At 37.0% G+C, this 19,201-nt stretch overlaps 1 protein-coding gene across 2 annotated transcripts in view; it reads right to left on the minus strand.

The window, feature by feature from the left end:
* Positions 1-19,201, minus strand: part of BMPR1B (bone morphogenetic protein receptor type 1B) — a 277,054-nt gene that overhangs the window by 40,176 nt on the left and 217,677 nt on the right. For both annotated transcript variants that reach the window (XM_021008395.2, XM_021008398.1), the window contains exon 3: positions 12,501-12,660. In XM_021008395.2, the coding sequence (XP_020864054.1) occupies positions 12,501-12,660 (160 nt within the window). The remainder of the gene's footprint in view (positions 1-12,500; positions 12,661-19,201) is intronic.

Raw genomic sequence — 19,201 nt, forward strand, 5'->3', positions numbered from 1 at the left:
TTAGCTATGATTTGTCTTTTTTCATATTACTGATAGTGATGTTCTGTTGTTCATTAGCCCTTGAGTTACCATCAACAGCCTTTATAAGTGTTTACTTGGCTTGCAAACCTAAAGTGATCTGTAATACCTCAGTTTATAAGTACTGAAACAGCAGAGTTCAAACATCCTAACAGATGGCTCGATGGTGCCAGTGATAAATGTCTTTGCTAAACCAAGGTCAAATTCATGAAGATTGTTGGGGAGAACAACTGCCTCTGCTTGCAGCTTACACTAAAAATCCTTTTGGGGGCTTCCATGCTGATTCAATCTGATTTCTGTGTAAATAGGAAAGCCATAAAGATTAAAGAATGCAAGAAAAAATTTAATCCTATTCATCTGCAACACAGAACAATCAAAATAAACGCTACTTTCTGGATTTCCCATCTCTTTTCAAAGTATTGAACATTTTCAACTGGGGTGGGGGCAACTCAGAGAAGAGATTTATTTTTTCACCAATATATGAATATCCTAGTGTGGAAACTTCCCCCACTTTCAGACTGGCAACTCCTCTACAATTTCTAGTTATAAAGATTTGCCTGGGACACTGACCTGTTAAGTGACTTGCTTTAACTAGCTAATATAATTAGAGGAAGACTCAAACTCAGGTCTTCCAGATGCCAAGATCATCACCCATGCCATGGTGACTCTAAAAATTTGATCCTTGAAAGCCACAGCATAATTTGGAGTCAAGGGCAATAAATACGGGAGATAATCAGCCTGATCCTCTGACTTTTAGTTTCTATGGGAGTGAGGAAATATGACTTAATGTCTGATTTTAGAATATATATGTACAGATATGTATATAAATATATTTCTTCTGAGAATGTCAGTCCTTTGTAAATCATAATTCAGCTTTGAAAAGAATTATAAAAATTACCATTTCTGAGACTTTTAAAATTGCATTGTTCTAGAAGGCATGTAGGATAGGAATAGGCATAGGTCTAGACCAGTAATTTCATGATACAAGGAATTCTACTACTAATGCAGGCCAGCACCTTCTCTATAACTAAATTTCCTGCCTAGAGTCACAGAGATACTATGTGTCAGAAGTGGGATCTGAAGTTGGCTTTAAAGCTGGTTCACTATCCACTATGCCACAGTGATTCACTTTATGACAGTGTATAGTTGGCAAAATAAAGAACACAAATTATTCTTACCTTTCCCTATATACTCAAAAAATAGTACTAAGAACTCTGAAAAGCTGAATGTGCTGGTAGCAGAGGTTTTGTTTCTTTTTGAAAGATGGAAAGGACACAAGGCCTATAATGACTGTTCAACAAATATTTGTTGAATTGAAGACATTTCTTTCCAGTTAATTCTAGCATGAGGCGATCTAGACTCTTTCACGATTTTTTTTAATGGATTAAAAAAATCTGTCTGTCTTTGTAAAGGAAATTGGTATAACCTAGAAAGCCCTCGTCTGCTCTCCTTCACCATATTTAATATTGAGGAAACAGAAAATTATCTCCATAGGGGATACCTGCCCCAAAGCAAAGCAGCAGTTTTTGCACTTTAGCATTGGCTATGCTACTTAATCGTAAGTGTATGATACAATGATGTTTTGAAATTCAATTCAACTGACCTAAAATGCAAGAATAAAACTACATATTTACTGTGAAACTGTAAATTTTAAAATAGCATGACAAAAATAGCACAGTGCATATCAGTACGAGTGGCCACCCACAATAAAACATCGTGCTGTGCTACGCAACAGATAAACTGCTGAACCAGAACGTAAGGCAGAAACTACAAGCAGAGGCCCGATGTTCTGCCTCCTACAAAACAAGATATCATCTTGCTAAAGCATGAGATCTGATGATGAGAACACAAAAGCCACAAGACCTTATTTTTGGAAAGATGCTACTACAATGAAAAAACTACAAGAGTGAAAATGGTGATTTGAACCAAGACCTTTAATAAATGTCAGAAACAGAAATCCAGGATCCAAAACTCCTGCAGCTGTTCAAGCAGATGTCTTTGTTGGCATAAGGCCAATTCTCATGAAGGATGCTGTACCTACCCTACTGGTTCACAATGGTTCAAGAGTATCAGTTGTTTCTACTACATTTCAAGGAAATAAAAAAAAATGACATCAGCATCTAACTAAATGTATATATTTCGTTTTTAAATTTATTTTATTTATTTTTTAATTACTTCAAAGGTGATCTATACCCAACTTCCCATTCTGACCCTGATTATTTAATATAATCTATTAAATTCATTCTAAATAAAAGCTTCCACAAATGAAACAAACACATACACACAGATATTTGTGTGTGTGTGTGTATATATATGTATGTGTATGTCTGTTTGTACATACATATGAGTGTGCATGTATGTACATATTATCTATGTATCTATAACTATCTGTCTATCTCGTCAATGAGTAACTTCCAAGATTTAACAGAAGAATCATCCTCATACTTTTACTGGTAATAAATAAAAATGGAGGACTAGAAAAACAAATGCAAAATTCAATACTACAAGGAACTGAGTGCCAGTGGAACAAATCAGATGGACTGTTACGATTTCATCACGCAATGAAAAACAAACAAGAACAGTGTGTGTGCCTTTAAAGAATCTGAGACCTTGTGTCATGAACACCTGTTTGGAAACTCACAACACCACACTCAACAGGAGGATTAAAATTTCAGCAGGTTCAGGGTTAACATAACCTTTGCAAGGACTGTTATGAAACCCTTTCAACTTCGCCACCTGTGACTCTTTTAAGTTATTCAGCTTCCAATCCTTTATATGCTAATTACTGCTGATTTCATGTATAAATCATGTATGTGAATCACCTAAATAATAAGCATTGATTTATACCTCTAAGACTCAAAAATCAGTTAAGTTCAAGAATTCTTGATCACACACTAAGTGTACAAATGAGTATTCAGATCTCTGAAATGAAGACTTAAAGAAAGAATTCTCAGAGCTCAGTTTTTGGTTAGCTATCCAGATATTCAAAAGCTATAATTTTATATAAAACTTCCTTCCTAAATCCTATAGCTGAAGGCAATGGCTCTAATTTGTTCCCAGATCCAAATAATACCACCTTGTAAACCATATAAGATAAAAACTGCCCAAATATTCTAGTAATTATGAATTTAAGGAATTTGTTTGCAAGGGGCACATAGTGTGGCCATTCTTGATTTTTCCCACCACCAGCTTTTCAAAGTTCCCCCTTCATTAATGTTCTCTTCTGATGTCTTATCTTAGAGAGACAGTGACCCTGAGGTTGCAAATGCATTTAAACTCTGGCAGCTCCCACCACTCTGGCAGTATGGGTCTGGTGGTAGTCTGTATGTTGGCCCCTGAAGGACTAGTCCAAGTTCAGAGATCCTCAAATACAAGTTGGTCAGAAGTGACCAATTCTTCAGCCACTGAAATTTCAAAGGGCTGTGATCAGCATTAAATGAAATCACAGATAGTCAAACTATTGAAGCATGAATTCTGGAAGTTTTCATGTTATATATGGCCTAATTATTTCCACCAAAGGCTTCTTATAGAGAAGGCCCAGGAATTCAAAAATGAAAAACAGTGCTGAAAGAGAAGGAAAAGCATGAGAGAACAGAAATTATGCAAGTCTGGAAGTATAACTGATAGGTAAACAAAATGTAGTAATAAGGATTTGTCATCTCAATGGTACTAGGAAGTCCTAGGTGATAAACCAATCTACCAAAGTAGGGCACGCCTTCTCTTAGAGAAGGTCTCAAAGAGTTGCCTCTTGCATAGAAAGACTAAGTGATTTGCTCAGTCTCATAACCAGCATTCTTGGTTTTGAGACCAGGTCACTCCACTTATACCTCTACAAGCTATATAAATGGAGGGTGAATATAGCAGGCTATAGGACTCCTCCCTTACCACTGTCCAATTACCCAGAATCAAAACCTTGAGAATAATTTTTGACTCATCCTTTTCCTAATATCTTACACCATATTATTCTTCCAAAATATTCTTGAATTCAAACTTTCCTCAAGGTTGGTAAAAGGCAGGCCACGAGTTTTGCGTATGCCCCAAAGGACTTCCTTCTATGCAGGGAATTTACCACTCCCTGTGGCCACCTCATAGCCAGCTTCCTCAAGTGAGAAGACCTCCAATTTTGGACTAGCACAATGCATCTTCCATCTACCATTGGGACCAAGCATGTCCCCAGAGGTAAGGCTGCAAGGGTCCAGGCTGGGGATCTTTCATCTGCCCCAAAGCTACCATTTCCATCTGCACCAACAAGGAAACTTCCACCTCCGGTTACCAGTCCAATCTTCCAACTAGGGTGTGGAGAACCTCCAGCACAAAGAAGAGGAATCTTCCTTTAGACCTCATCTTCAGTTATGCCTACTCTTTAAGAGTAAAGGAATGGTACCCCTCACTCAACGATGAACATTCTTGCACTTGGTCATACTCTTTACATGGCATTGATTCTGAACCCCTGTAGATCATAAACTTAACCCCATTCCACCCCAGCACCATCTGATTCCTCATTCCATTCCCCTTAATCCATTCAGTCTAAAGATTCAACCTAATTCCACAACCCTTTCACTGTGCCCTCTTACAATGCCTGTTTCACAGACAACAAACTTCCCTTCATCTTTTCCTCTCCCCACTCCTTCCATCTACTTGCTATTATTTAAAACTGGTTTCCCCCAATGACATGTACTTCCTGGCCACTCTTTCTAGTAACGGTTTTACCTTCGCGCATTCTTGTCAGTTCACTGCTCAAGATAGGGGTGTTGGAATGGTCCTTGCTCCCCAATGCCATTTAAGTACTCTTCCCTTTCCCCCTTCACTCAGTAACCGCTTTTCCTTTGAGGTTCATGCTATTCATATCTACAAAAATCCTAGTAGCTGCTGTCAACAGACCCCCAGGTCACTCATCTTTCCTCCTTAATGAGTTCAATACCTTGGCCAAATTGTTTTCTCCTCCCTAATTCTTATCTTCAAACAGGGGGCTTCAACATGCTTATTGATTCCCTTTCAAAAACTCTAACCACTCGGTTCATCAACCTAGTCATTTCCTATGAGCTATTCCTCCATCCCACCTCAGCCACACACAAAGATGGTCATACCCTTCATCTTGGCATCATCCATAAGTGTACCACCTCCATGTTCAAGAACTCTGAAATCCCCATATCCAACCATCATCTGGCTTTTAAACTCTCCCTTTGCCTTCCCTTACATAACGAGACTCGTTATACACACTGTAACCTCCCTGGAGGTTATTCTTTCCAGGCCATTTCTTCTCCACTGGCTGCTCTCTCCTCTTCTTCCCATCTTAACCCCTTGGTGAACCAATTCAACACTACAATGTGCTCCTCTCTTTAATCCTATCAATAATTATGCCCAACCAAGCCTCAGCCTTGGATCATTTCCACAATTTATTGTGTTTGCTCCTGTGTGGCTGAACTATTCTGACTGGGTCTACTACAATTTTATGTCACACACCTTCATCTGGCTGTTATTCATGCTAGGCAATCCTACTATATCTCTTTATCAACTCACTATCCCGCCCTCCACAGAGGCTTTTCCACACCTTTTCAACCCTCCTCAAACTTCTCATGGCTGCCTCTTCCCATCTCTCTCAGATAAGAACTTTGCTTCACACATTGAGATCTATGCACTTTCTAAATGAACTTGATTGTAACAAGGACAGAGACTTATCAATTTAAACTTCGGGACAGGCAGATTAACTACAATCCAACAAGTTTTGCTCATGCTCAATGATTTTTGATGGTATATTATAAAATCATTAAAATAATCAAAAAAAGTATATTTAGGACAGAGCTAAGGCAGCAGGGTAGAAGAAGCACTATAGCAAAGATCTCCCAACGTTCCTTTCCAAACAACTTTAAAACAACATCACAAATTGAATTCTGGAGCAGCAGAGCCAACAAAAGATGGAGGTGAGATATTTTTCCAGAGTCAGACAACTTAGGTGGTAGGTTGGAAGGAGAGTTATATGATATGGGGGTTAGGGCTGGCCCTGATCCCACATGGCAGCAAACCAGTGGTGGGCCTTGGCACTGTCAATAGCAGCAGCAACAGCAGCTTCGGAGCTCTAAAACCAGCAGTAAGGGGATCTAGTAGCTCGTCAGAAAATGACTGTATTAGCACTGGGCAAAGACTAAAGTGCTATTAGACAACTTAATTGCCCATACCCACTTTCAGGTTACAGTTCCAGGGCACAGAGGAGTGTTTGCTGTCCCAAGAGTGGCCATGAAAAGCAGTATCATTTGTAGTCACAAGGGATCAAGAGTCCTAAGGAGCAGTATGGCTTCTGGTCCAAGAGAACGAGGTTTTCTGAGGAGCAATGTCACTTGTACTTACAAGGAGGCAGTGATCACACTTTCCCCCACATCACACCACCTTGAAAGCACTGAAAATTTCCAAACCTCCAGAACAAGCTCTGAAAACAGCAGGGACAAAAAAGCCTGAAACTTGAGTCCTCTCCTCTCCCATATTCACCCCAGGAATAAAGCCAAATTTTAAAATGGAGTAAAAAGTCAATAAATAGTCTGGTAAAAATGAGCAAACAACAAAAAGAAAAACTGACCATAAAAAACTACTATAGTGAAAGGGCAGCTCAAAACACAAATTAAGAAGACAACAATGTCAAAATAGCTGCAAGCAAAACCTCAAAGAACAAAATCCAAATTAAGCACGAGCCCAAAAGGAATTCCTGGAAGAGCTAAAAAATTATTTTAAAAAAACAAATAAGTGTGGAAGAGGAAAAATTGGGGAATATAAGTGAAGCAAAAAATATGAAATAAGCTCAAAAATATTAAAGAAAATATACATTAATAAACAAAATTGGCAAAATAGAAAAAGAGGGACAAAACTTCACTGATAAAAATAATGCCTTAAAATACAGAATCAGCCAAATGGAAAAGGAAGTACAAAAGCTCATTGAATAAAATTCCTTAAAAATTAGAATTGGACAAATGGAAGCAAATAACTTGAAGAGACATTAAGAAACAATAAAACAAAGTAAAAAAATGGAAAATAGAATAAAATGTGAAATATCTCATCAAAAAACAAACTGACCTGAAAATTAGGTCGAGAGCTAATTTAAGAATTATGGAACTGCTTGAAAGTCATGATAAAGAAAAAGAGTCTAGACATCAACTTTTAAGAAATTATAAAAGAAAACTCATCTCTGATTAGAACCAGGCAGTAAAATAAAAACCGAAAGAATCCACTGATCACCTCCCAAAAGATTCCAAAATGAACATTCCCAAGAATATTAAAAACAAATTTCAGCGCTCCCAGGTCAAGAAGAAAATACTGTAAGCAGTAAGAAAGAAAATAATTCAAATACTATGAAGTTACAGTCAGGATCACACAAGATTTAACAGCTTCTACATTAGAGAATCAAAGAACTTGGGATATGATAATCCAGAGGGCAAAGTAGCTAGGATTACTACCAAGAATGACCAGCACAGCAAAACTGAATATAATCTTTTAGAGGAAGAAAAAAGGATATTTAACAAAATAGAGGACCTTCAAGCATTCCTGTTAAAAAGACCAGAGAGGAATAGAAAATTTTACTTTCAAATACAAGACTCAAGAGCAACATAAAATGGTAAAAATGAAAGAGAAATCATACAGAACACCTTAAGGTTAAACTATTTACATTTCTATATGCAAAGATGATAAAAGTAACTCTTAAGAACTTCATCATTATTGGGGCAGCTAGGTGGCACAGTGGATAGAGCACCAGCCCTGAAGTCAGGAGGACCTGAGTTCAAATCCGGCCTCAGACCCAACACTTGACACTTACTAGCTGTGTGACCTTGGGCAAGTCGCTTAACCCCAATTGCCTAAAAAAAAAAAAGCCAAAAAAAAAAAAAGAACTTCATCATTATTAGGGAAGATAGAAGGACTTGTCATAGAGGGCATGCTAGTGAGTTGGTGTTGGGATGATCTTGAAAAAAAAAAAGAGATAGGTGAGAAAGATGGTTATATTGGGAGAAATGGGAAAGGAGAGGTATAATGGGAAATATTGATACACGCAAAAGAGACATGGAAGGAAGAGCTGTTATAATGGAGGGGAAAATGGTAGAGGTGTAGGTAACAAACTTTACTCTCATCTGAGTTAGTTTAAAGAGGGAAGAATACATACACACACACACACACAGCTGGGTATAACAACCTATCTTATCAAAAAGGGAAGTAGGAAAAGAAGGGGATATAAGAAAGGCTGGTTGGCAAAAGGGAGGGCAGATTAAGGGAGGCAGTAGTAAAAAAACAAAGCAAAACAGACTTTTGAGGAAGGAAAGGGTAAAAACACATAGAGAAGGATAAAACAGAAGAAAATGGTTTGGAGGGAAATGTACAGTAAGTAATTATAACTGAGAAAGTGAATGGAATGAACTCACTCATAAAACAGAAGGAGACGATAGAATGGATTAGAAACTAGAATCCAAAAATATGCTGCTTATGAAAAAACATACTTGGAAAAGAGAGATATGTAGAGTTAAAGTCAAGGACTAGAGCAGAATTTATTATACTTTTGCTAAAGTCAAAAAGGCAAGGGTAGCAATCATGATCTCAGACAAAGCAAAAGCAAAAAGAGACCTAATGACAAGAGATAAATAGGGAACCTCCATCTTATTAAAATGCACTATTAACGATGAAATAATAATCAATACTAACACCAAATGACATAGCATCCAAATTCTCAGAGGAAAAGTTACATGAACTACAGGAGGAATAAGACAGTAAAATTAACTAGTGGGGGACCTCAACCTTCCCCTCTCAGAGCTAAATAAACCTAACTATAAAATAAATGAAAAAGAGGCTAAGGAGACAAACAGAATTTTAGAATATTTAGATATGATACACCCCTGGAAATTGAATGGGGAAGAAAAGGACCATCCTGTTTCTCAGTTATACATGGCACCTTCACAAAAACTGACTATGTATTAGGGCATAAAAAGCTCACAAACAAATGTAAAAAAGCTGCAATGTTCAATGCACTATTTTCAAACCATAATGAAAAAAAAAATTTCAATAAAGTGGCACAGAAGTACAGATTTTTTTAAAAAACCTAGAAACTAAATAATCTAATCCTAATGAATGAATGGGACACAGAACAAGTCATGGAAAAACCCCAACAATGTCATTAAAGAAGATGACAGTGAGACAACATACCAAAATTTGAGGAGTACAGCCAAAGTACACTTAGGGAAAAATTTATATCTCCAAACTCATACATCAAACAGAAGAGATAAAGAACAGATCAATGAATTGGGTGTGTAATTTAAAAAAAACAAAAGAAAAAGAACAAATAAAAATCTCCAATGAAATGCAAAGATAGAAATCCTGAAAATCAAAGGAGAAATTAAAACATTGGAAAAGGAAAAAACAAAACAGTTAACCAATAAATAAAAGTAGTAGATGGCTTTATGGGGGAAAAAAACAGAAAGTAACCCACTGGTTAATTTTCTTTTTAGATAAGAAAGAAGGAAATCAAATTATCAGAAAGAAAAATGAAAAAGGTAAATGCAGCACCAATGAAGATGAAATTAAATCAATTTGTCTAATTCCAATACAATAAAACTGACAACCTAAATGAAGGCAATGGATATTTACAAAAATATAAATTGCCTGGATTAACATCAGAGAAAATAGAAAACTTTAAATATAAATAACCTTATCTTAGAAAGAGAAATTGGACAACACATAAATGAGCTGCCTAGGAAATAATCCCCTGGACCAGATGGCTTTAAAAATGAATTCTATCAAACATTTAAGGAACAATCAATCCAAAACTCTGTAAAGTCTTAGAAAAAATAGGTAAAGGAATCCTATCAAATTCTCTTTATGACACAAATACTGTTTTGCAACCTAAATCAGGAAGAGCAAAAACAGAAAAGGAAAACTACAGACCAATTTCTCTAATGAGTATTAATGCAAAAAATTTACATAAAATACTATCAAGGAGATTGCGGCAATAAATCTCAAAGACTATGACCAGATGGGATTTATACCAGGAATGCAAGGCTGGTTTAATATTAGGGAAAGTATTAGTATAATTGACTCTATCACAACTAGAATATTCTAAAATGCCAACAACAAAAATGAATTAAAAATTTAAATAGAGAGAAAAAAAGGAGATCACAAGACAACATGGCACTTTGGTTGAGAATCCTGGGGGAAGGAAGATACCACATGGAATAGTATTTGACTACTGTGCTAATTATTTCTCAAGCTATAATGAAGCTTTCCATTTTAAACCTATTAACAGTAAAGTGAACATTTAAAATGAACAGAAAAATGACCACTCAAAAAACCCAAATTCCAAATTTATAGTAAATGCTTTAAGCACTACCCATGTTAGGAAGAGCGGCCATTTTCATTTCATGGGGAGTGACAAGAGAGCTTGCCCTGTTGACCTCCCATTGCCTCAACTTTGAAAAACCTGAGGTCTGAGAAAACACTCCCACACTCCCTCACTGTGCTTCTGGCCACCAGCTGCTTCTAGGTGAAGTGAGAAGGTGACCGTATAACAGCCACCACCTCTTCATTAATAAAAGAAGATCTGTCTTTGCTACTGTGTAATCTTGGGTGAGTCACTTCATTTCAGTGTCCTAATATGTAAAATGAAAGCATTAGGCCAAGTTATTTCAAGGCTCCTTCTGCCTCTAAAATACTATGATTCCCTCATCAGGAATGTTCTTGCTCTCTGTCCCCTCATTCCCTGCTCCTTCTAGGTGTTGTCACTGATTTCCACATGCAAACTTAGGGGAGATGAGGCTGTGTGCTATTTTTCCTTTACCAGTTTCCCTACGGCTCAAATTCCTTTCTTCAAGTTGAACCTTTTTGCTAGATTAGTGACCCAAATTTTGATCCAGTCACTTTGTCTGGGCTCCTTACCAACTCCTGTGGTAGATTCTTTCCAACTTTCTCAGCATCTGCTACACCTCCTTAACTATTCTCTTGTTGATACTTCTGCTTACTTCTCTACTCCCTCAGTCATGCTTGACCTATTCTAACATCTGTTTACCTGCTTCTTTCACTGACTCCTAAATACACCATCTGATTCTCTTCAGCCCAGCCCCTTGCCCTGTGTCTAAAACCTCTGCCACTCATCTCTACTTCTGCAAGACTGTCAATCTTTAATTCATTGCGGATATTGATAAAAGACAGGGAAATAGAGTGTTTTAGGCATGAAGATAGTTGAGAAAAAATGCTAACTTATCCTGCTCTGGAGTGTAAGTCATGAAGTATGAACATGGTACTTGGTAAAACTTTCATTTCCCAATACATTGACCATAAAGCTCTAACACCCAACTCATTCATTACCTCAAGTTCCATCATGATAACTGATCATCCTAACTTAAGAATTCTCTCTAAACCAAAGATTTCTAACCTGGGGTCCATGGACCACTACCAAGGGGTCTGTAGACAGATTTCAGGGAGTCCATGGACTTAGATGAGGAAAATTGCATCTTTACTTCAATATAATTGATTTTTTATATAATTGGATATATTTCTCTTATGTATTTAAATACAATATTCTAAGAAGAGGTAGATAGGTTCCACCAGACTTTCAAAGGAGTCCATGACAGAAAAAAATTAAGAGCCAATGTGTTGAAAACAAAAAATTTTAAAAATGTATTAAACCTTCTTTTCCTGAATAGACACTTAGGAAAAAATGGCTCCTATTGAAGAGGGATCTAAATATTTGGTCTTTACTACAAATATTTTATCTCTGATTAGCGAAGGTAAGTAAAGGTGCTTAGAAGGATATCAGAATACAATGCCAGGCAGTACAACCTCAACATTGCTTCTATTGTATTTAAAGAGTTGAACATTGTTAGAAAATATGGTAGTGAGAGCTGATGAATTTAAGTGGCTTGGATTGAAATGGGCCACTCTGGACAGCACAAAACAAAAAGGCGACCAAGATATTTTCCAACTTTATGTCTGTCACATGACTGTGATTAATTCACCAGTAGAGCCCAAGAATAATTTCAATATAGTGGTAAATGATCTCAGGCTTTCAGGGCCAAAAGTCTAATTTCTCATATGCAATGAATCTGACTTTTAAATTCTGGTTTCCAAATTTCTAACTGTGAATTCTACAGAGGAATAAATTAACATGGCTAGGATAAGTTTTTTAAATCCTGTGTAGGATATTCTAATTTCCACCATATAATAATCATTAATTCCACAGAAACATGAAAGGCTTTTTTTTTTATATTTGTAACAGAAAAAGAGAATCACAGATTTAGAGCTAGAGGGGTCCTCAGAGGTCTAATCCAACCACTTCATTTTACAGATAAGGAAACTGAGGTCCAGGGAGGTTAACTGGCTTGCCCAAGGTCACATGGCTAGTGTTAGGAGCAGGATTTAAACCCTTGTGCTCTGACTCCAGAGTGTCCACTGTATCCTCGTGCCTCTAAATTAGTGCTCTACTACTGTTAAACAGCTATATTTGAACTACTTGAACCACCAACCTGCAAATATTGTTGACGGAGTCTTCGGGACAGTGATGGTGGCATTTGCATTGCAAGACCTTTGGCCGAGGGGTAGGGGCTGTGATCACACCGTCTTCCTTCTTGCTGTCCACATTCAGCTTTGCCGAACTTCGCAAAAGCATATTGTCAAGGAAATTAGCTATAAAGGAAGAGCAATATATGTATATATATATTTTTTACACCTATGGAGAGTTTCCAGTGGTATCTACCAAAAAATAAAAAGGAGAAGAAACTTATGGCATGTAATTTTTTGAAAGTAGTCTGTGGTCAGTGTTCATTCATATAATTCAAATTGAGAGATTTTATGTAAAAAAGGTCACTATTGTGTGAAGAATGAATTTCTCCACATGAGATAAAGTTTCATAAAATATACAAAAATTTGCACAATCATTTCAACCTAATCTTCTATATTTTAATAATTACATAGAAAATATACAGCAAGAAGTGATGAGAAAAATAATTTTCTGCCCTGTATTTCATTATGAGGCCAAAATCCCAACTGTTTACCAGTAACTAGGTAGCAGAGTCAATAAAGTGCTCGGGAAGACCAGAGTTCAAAATCTGCCTCAGACACTTATTAACTGGGTAACCTGGGCAAGGTTCATAATCTCCCTGGTCCTCAGTTTCCTTTCTATTAAATGGGGATCATAATAGTCTCTATCTCCCAGAATCCTTGTGAGGATCACAGGAGACAGCATTATGTTAATCACTTTGACAACCTTATACCACTACCTAAATCCCGGCTCCTAACATTATCCTCATCATCCTCATCCAGATATGTATCATTCTTGGCAGCTGTTGTAAACAGGAACGTATACCTACTGTAACAGCTGAGAGTGACAACCCTTTTATTTGGGGTAGGGATTAGACATTCTTCCTTAAACCAGGATAAGTAAAATTACAATGGGATAAAAGGTAGCATGACAATAGGGTAACACATCACCAAGATACAAGCCAAACAGGGTAGCAATAATATAGCAAAAAGCAGAAACTTTTACATTTTCTAAATAATATGATCAATCCAGTTAGATATTTTCCTTTTTCTGGTGGAGTTAAATTAAAGCCCTAGACCTGGATTCAAATTCTAGGTCTTGTACCATGGACAGCTCACTTCATTCCTGGCATCGTGCGCTCCTCTGTAAAATGAGTTTAGATTTGATGGCCCCTACCAGCTTTAAGCCCACAAAACGTTAAGACTGACAATACTTCATTCAAGGTCCTATGGATTTGGCATCAAAAATTAGCCATACTTTGACTATAAAAAATCAAAACTTTTAATTAAAGCACTACAACTGAATTTTATAAAGCCACAAATGCTTCTTGCCAATTGCCCCATCAAACAATAAGTATTAGAAGATGTACTGAGAATTTTGAATGCTGCTCAAGTTCTTTCAGGTATGAAAAGTTTTACAACTAACTACAACACAGAGCTAATTAGTAAAATGATGGAAAAATCAGCCAAATATGACAATCACTTTCATACAAATTCTTATTCCAGCCCTACCTAGGATTTAATTTGCCAAATTCAAACAAAATATCCAGGGACCAATTTTCTCTAGCCTTCAACTTTCCCGTTACTCTTTAAATAGGAATCTCATCCCTCAAAGTGACCATTTGACTTGTGTCCATTCATTGACTACAGTGACTGAAATACGACATACATTATATCTCTGACGATTTTCACTCAACAGTTCCATACACTTCTCCATCATCTCCCTCCAACCAACAGCTTTCCAAGTACATAAAATTACAATTTCATATTCACAGAACAATAGATCTAGAGCTGGAAGAGATCTCAGAGGTGATCTAGTATAACCTGAGGTCCAGAGAAAGCAAATGACTTGCCCAAAGTCACAAAAACAATGCCTGAGACAAGATGTGCTTATTCAAGTCCATGGAATTCGGAGGTCTTCAGTACTCTTTCTACTGTACCACATCTTTCCATTTTTATTTTTTTTTACCAGTATTGGAACAGTATTTTTTTTTACCATTACATTGAAAATGAACAGAATTTTACCTATGTTATAAATTAAATGGGCTTTTATGGATTAACTAGTCACCATTTATAACCACTTTACATTATTTTACATGAAACAAATTAATTCCAATTGACTATTTATAGCATAATTCATTTTTAATTTTGTGGCTCCTTGTATAGATCAATCTCTTTATATCACACTTAGGTGAATTTCACACTTATTAGGTACTTAACAAGTTCAAGTTCAAGGCAGTATTCTAGGCAATTTTTGCAAGGAAACAGCCCTGGACTGAAGGAACCCATAAGTCCAATGTTCTCTAGATCCAGGCAAATACAGAAATTCTACATATTAACCACTGGAGCGTGATTTGGTTGGTTTTCTTTTTTAATCAAAATGGAAATTGGCCCAGAGAGGTTAAGAAATTTGCTCAAGGTCACAGAGGTAATGAGTGTCAGAGGTGACATGTGAACCCACATTAAAAAAAAAAAGTGTCCCATAACCTACTCAGGGATGGCACCCTACATTCTATCCACTGATCAGTGATTTTTATAACTTACAAACCATTCTTCAAAATTGTTTGCAGAATTTAAAAAAAGATGAAATCCATTTTTCTCCCAAGAAAACTGTTTTCTAAATAAAAGGAAAATACCAGCAACTACATAGAAATAGTTTTTATACTTCAGAGATCACAAAATACAGAGTTTGAGGGCAGCTGTTTGATATCTGAGAAAACTTTTATACCCTGAAGTGTACTTTTCTGAGCATAAGGCAAAGCACATATGTGAAGATAAGTATATGTGTGCATATATATGAATGAAAATTTCTTTTCTTTTGTTTCCAACTATATCTATTCTTTACCCAGTGAGTGAGCCGTTTAACAAAGAAAGAAAAATGTTTTTAAAAGTTGCTCTTTCTCCATTAAACAAAAGCTTAGAATGATTTAAGACATAATAAAAAACTGGGCCGTGTGTTTTAATTTTCTGATTTTTAAAACATTAATGACAAGAAAAGGTAGGGCAATAAAGAGCCCTAAAGTTAGGAGTTAGAAGTCCCAGACATAGGATAATGGACTCAGAAATTGTAGAGTCTGACAGAAACTCAGAGGACTGAGAAAGAATTTCTTCTGCAAGATCCCTGACAAGAGGCCATCCAGCCTCTGACTGGCAGTGGAAGACCTGGGTTTGAAACCTAATCCAGAGAGTTATTACTATATCACTGGACAAGTCACTTAACCTCTCTGTGTCTCAGTTGCCTTATCTGTAAAATAACAGGGTTGGCCTTGGTGATCACTGAGGTCTCTGATATGAACCTATGATGCTGAAGCACACTGTTTCACACTTGCACAGCTCTGATTTTCATGAAATCTATGACTTGCTCAACCTGAAATATGCCTCCCATGAGTCCTGGTTCCACCCAGTGGCATTAATAATTAATCAACAAGCAGTTATACAACAAACATTGTGCAAAGCGTCATGGTTAAAAAAAATAAAATGCAACAGTCCCCTGCCCTGATGGAGCCTACGTTGGTTGACGGAGATAACACATATACACACAAGTATATACAAAAACAGACTGCCATGCCAGTCCTTCAAATATCTAAAGGCAACAATCACGCTCCACTCTGAACATCGTTTTTCTACTCTATCTTAACATCTGTACTTCTACCAACCAGTTGTTTGATGGCATGGGCTCTAGTCCTCTCAATAAAGGTTGCCCCCCTATGGAAATAGTTTTAGAGTTCTTACTAAAATATGGTGCCCAGAAACAGACACAATACTCTAGAATTACTATACTTGTCCATATATGGTACTACCAAGGCTGAGGATGTGGATGTGTGGATCCCTTGTTCTGGATGCTAGTTAAGAAAACAGCCTTTACAACCGTCTTCAATCGCTGGTTCAACAAGCATTTATTAAGTGCTTGCTATGTGGATTGGGCACTGGGCTAGGAACTGAGCATACGAAGACAAGAGTGAAGCAGTCTCAATCCTGTGGAGCTTACAATCTATCCAGAGGAAACAGCATTTAGATGTGCAGGAATATACACAATTTATAAGTGGTAATTTGATCTATTTTGGGGGGTGAGGCACTCAGAGCTTGGGGTGGAGGTTAGGAAAGCCTTCATGTCGAAAATGTCATTTAAGCTGAATTTTAAAGGAAGTTATACATTCTAAAAGATGGAGGAGAGGACAAAGCACATTCTAGGCATGGGGGAAACACAAGGTTGTGAGGCAAAAGTAGCTAGCATTTACATAGTGCTTTATGCTTTACAAAGCACTTCATAAATATTACCTCATTTTATCCTCACAACAACCCCAGAGCGATAGGGACTGTTATTATCCCCACTTTACAAATGAGGAAATTGAGGCTAAGTGAGGTTGAGTGCCTTGCCAGGGTCAGCCTGAGATGGGATGTGAACTTGGCTCTTCCTGACTCCAGGTCCAGTCCTCTCTCCACTGAGCTACTGAATGAAGGAACCTGGAGTGGCACATGTGAAGAACACCCACAAGGTAGTTCAGCTGGACCACAGTGTTATGCCAAAGAATGTAAGGTATATTCAGGATGGAAACATGGGTTGGTGACAAGTTGAGAAAAATGCTAATGCTAAAGAGAAGAGTTTCTATTTGATACTAGAGGTAATAGACATATCTTGCTGTTTACCGAATGGAGAAAGGAGTGATATGGTCTGACCTTCACATTAGGAAAATTGCTTTGGTAGGTACATGGAGTATTGGAATAGAGACAGACTTGAACCACGGGGATCAAATTGGAGGCTGATGTAACAGGTTAAGCAGGACGTGATAAGATCCTAGGAGAGAAGAAAAATGGGTGGGGAATATATGGAGCTTAAAAAAAAACTTTTGGCAACTGATTGTGAGGCATATCAGACTGAGCAGCAGAGGGTGACATGAGATTGCTAATCTAGGTCACTGGATGTGTGGCAATGCCTTTGCAAGAAACAGAGAAATCTAAAGAAGTGAGTTAGGGAAGGAGGCTACCATAATGAATTCTGTTTTCAATCCATGTTACTTTTGAGATGCCTACAAGTCAAACAGTTGGATATTTCCAATAGAGAGGTATTTGGTATAATGTGAATGAAGCTGAGAAGAGAGATTGGGGCTAGATATAAAGATATTGACATCATCAGTACACACATAATAATTAATTCACTGAGCTGATTAGTTCTAGAGAGAAAAGTAACTGCACAGTTAGGAGGTATAATATGGCTGATGACCAAGCAACAGAGATGAAGTAGGGGTCAAGAAGGTCAAGCAAGAGAGGAAAAGGTAAGAAAGAGGAAGTGGTCAAGAATACCAAATACTGTAGAAAGATCAAGGAGGAGGATTTGGCAAATATAATCACTGGTAACTTTGGAAACAGTAATTTTCTCAAAAACATATCCTGCAAAATTCAGTCTAATCATCAAAAAGACAAATTTTCCCCTAAAAGGAGGCATTTGAGTCATCCCATCAGAAGAAAACAAAGATGAGCATAATCTTAGATTTTCAAATTCTTCAAATGAGAGAAATAAAAGAAAGGCAAATAAGTATATTTAACAAGATAAAATTAGGCAATGAATGAGATTATGTCATCTAGTGCGTCTAGGCAAGGCAAAGCTTTCAAAAATGAGGATTAAAAGTTTCAAGAGATTTAAGAGTCCCCAAAAAAGTAAGGAAGAAGAATTGAATTAATATTCATTCAAGGGTGGAGGAGAGAAGGAGCTCGTTTTTAGGACTGTAAAGTAGTCTTCCTTCCTTCCCTTTTCTCCTCTTGGTCTTTCTCTTTCTGCTCCTAGTAATCTTCTTTCCTGTGTTCTATTTCTTTTCATCTTGTCTCTCTCACTTCTTTCTGTACACCTCCTTGCCTTTCTACCCTATTCTCCAAGTTCCACAAGAACTCTCTACATGTGACCGGGTATAATTTGCTTCCAAAAGAGACACTTTGGTAGAATCTAGTATAGCTGGAGGCATATGAGAGCTTCAAAACTTGTTGACTGACAGGTTTTTTTTAAATGTGTAAATTGTGCCGAGAAGTTAACAGTTCAATAGTGACTGTGCTTTAATTTTTTTTTTCAGAAAACACCATGACTAAAATAAAAGGTCTTGCAAGTATTCCACAACAATTTAGTGAATTATAAATTTCCCTGTAATTTATGGCAAGTATGACTGGGAATCAGACTAACATTTCTAAAGGTCATAAATTCTACAAGTCTCATTAGGAAGCTCTGCTGTTCTGCAGCAAGGAGGGAGGCATGTTAGGGGTAGCAAATCTCAGCACAAGAGGCCCCAGGGCTGTTTTGGCATTGAACACTTCAAACTGTAAACTCCTCACCATCCATCACCACTATGGGCAGCCTGACTTCCATTCTACCTTATCTTCACTCCAACCTACACTTCTGCTTCTGTCTTTGATTTCCTAGGTCTCTAGCTCATATCCAATATCCATCATCTCACAAGAAAATAACTAAACAAAATCAAAGCTTTCCACTCTCATAAAATATATATGTGTGTACACACACACACACACACACACACACACACACACACACAAAATGTATTGTATTTAGAAATATTTCACTGAACTGGACAATAGAGCAATTTTTGAAAATTACCTTTTATAGTCCTTGAATAGAATTATTTTCTATTCTTAATATATTTTCTATTATGGAGATTTAAAAACTTATCTTGTCTATTAGGTTATA

Source organism: Phascolarctos cinereus, unplaced genomic scaffold (genome assembly GCF_003287225.1).
Source record: "Phascolarctos cinereus isolate Bilbo 61053 unplaced genomic scaffold, phaCin_HiC Scaffold_9;HRSCAF=440, whole genome shotgun sequence".
In the NCBI taxonomy this organism is placed as follows: domain Eukaryota; kingdom Metazoa; phylum Chordata; class Mammalia; order Diprotodontia; family Phascolarctidae; genus Phascolarctos; species Phascolarctos cinereus.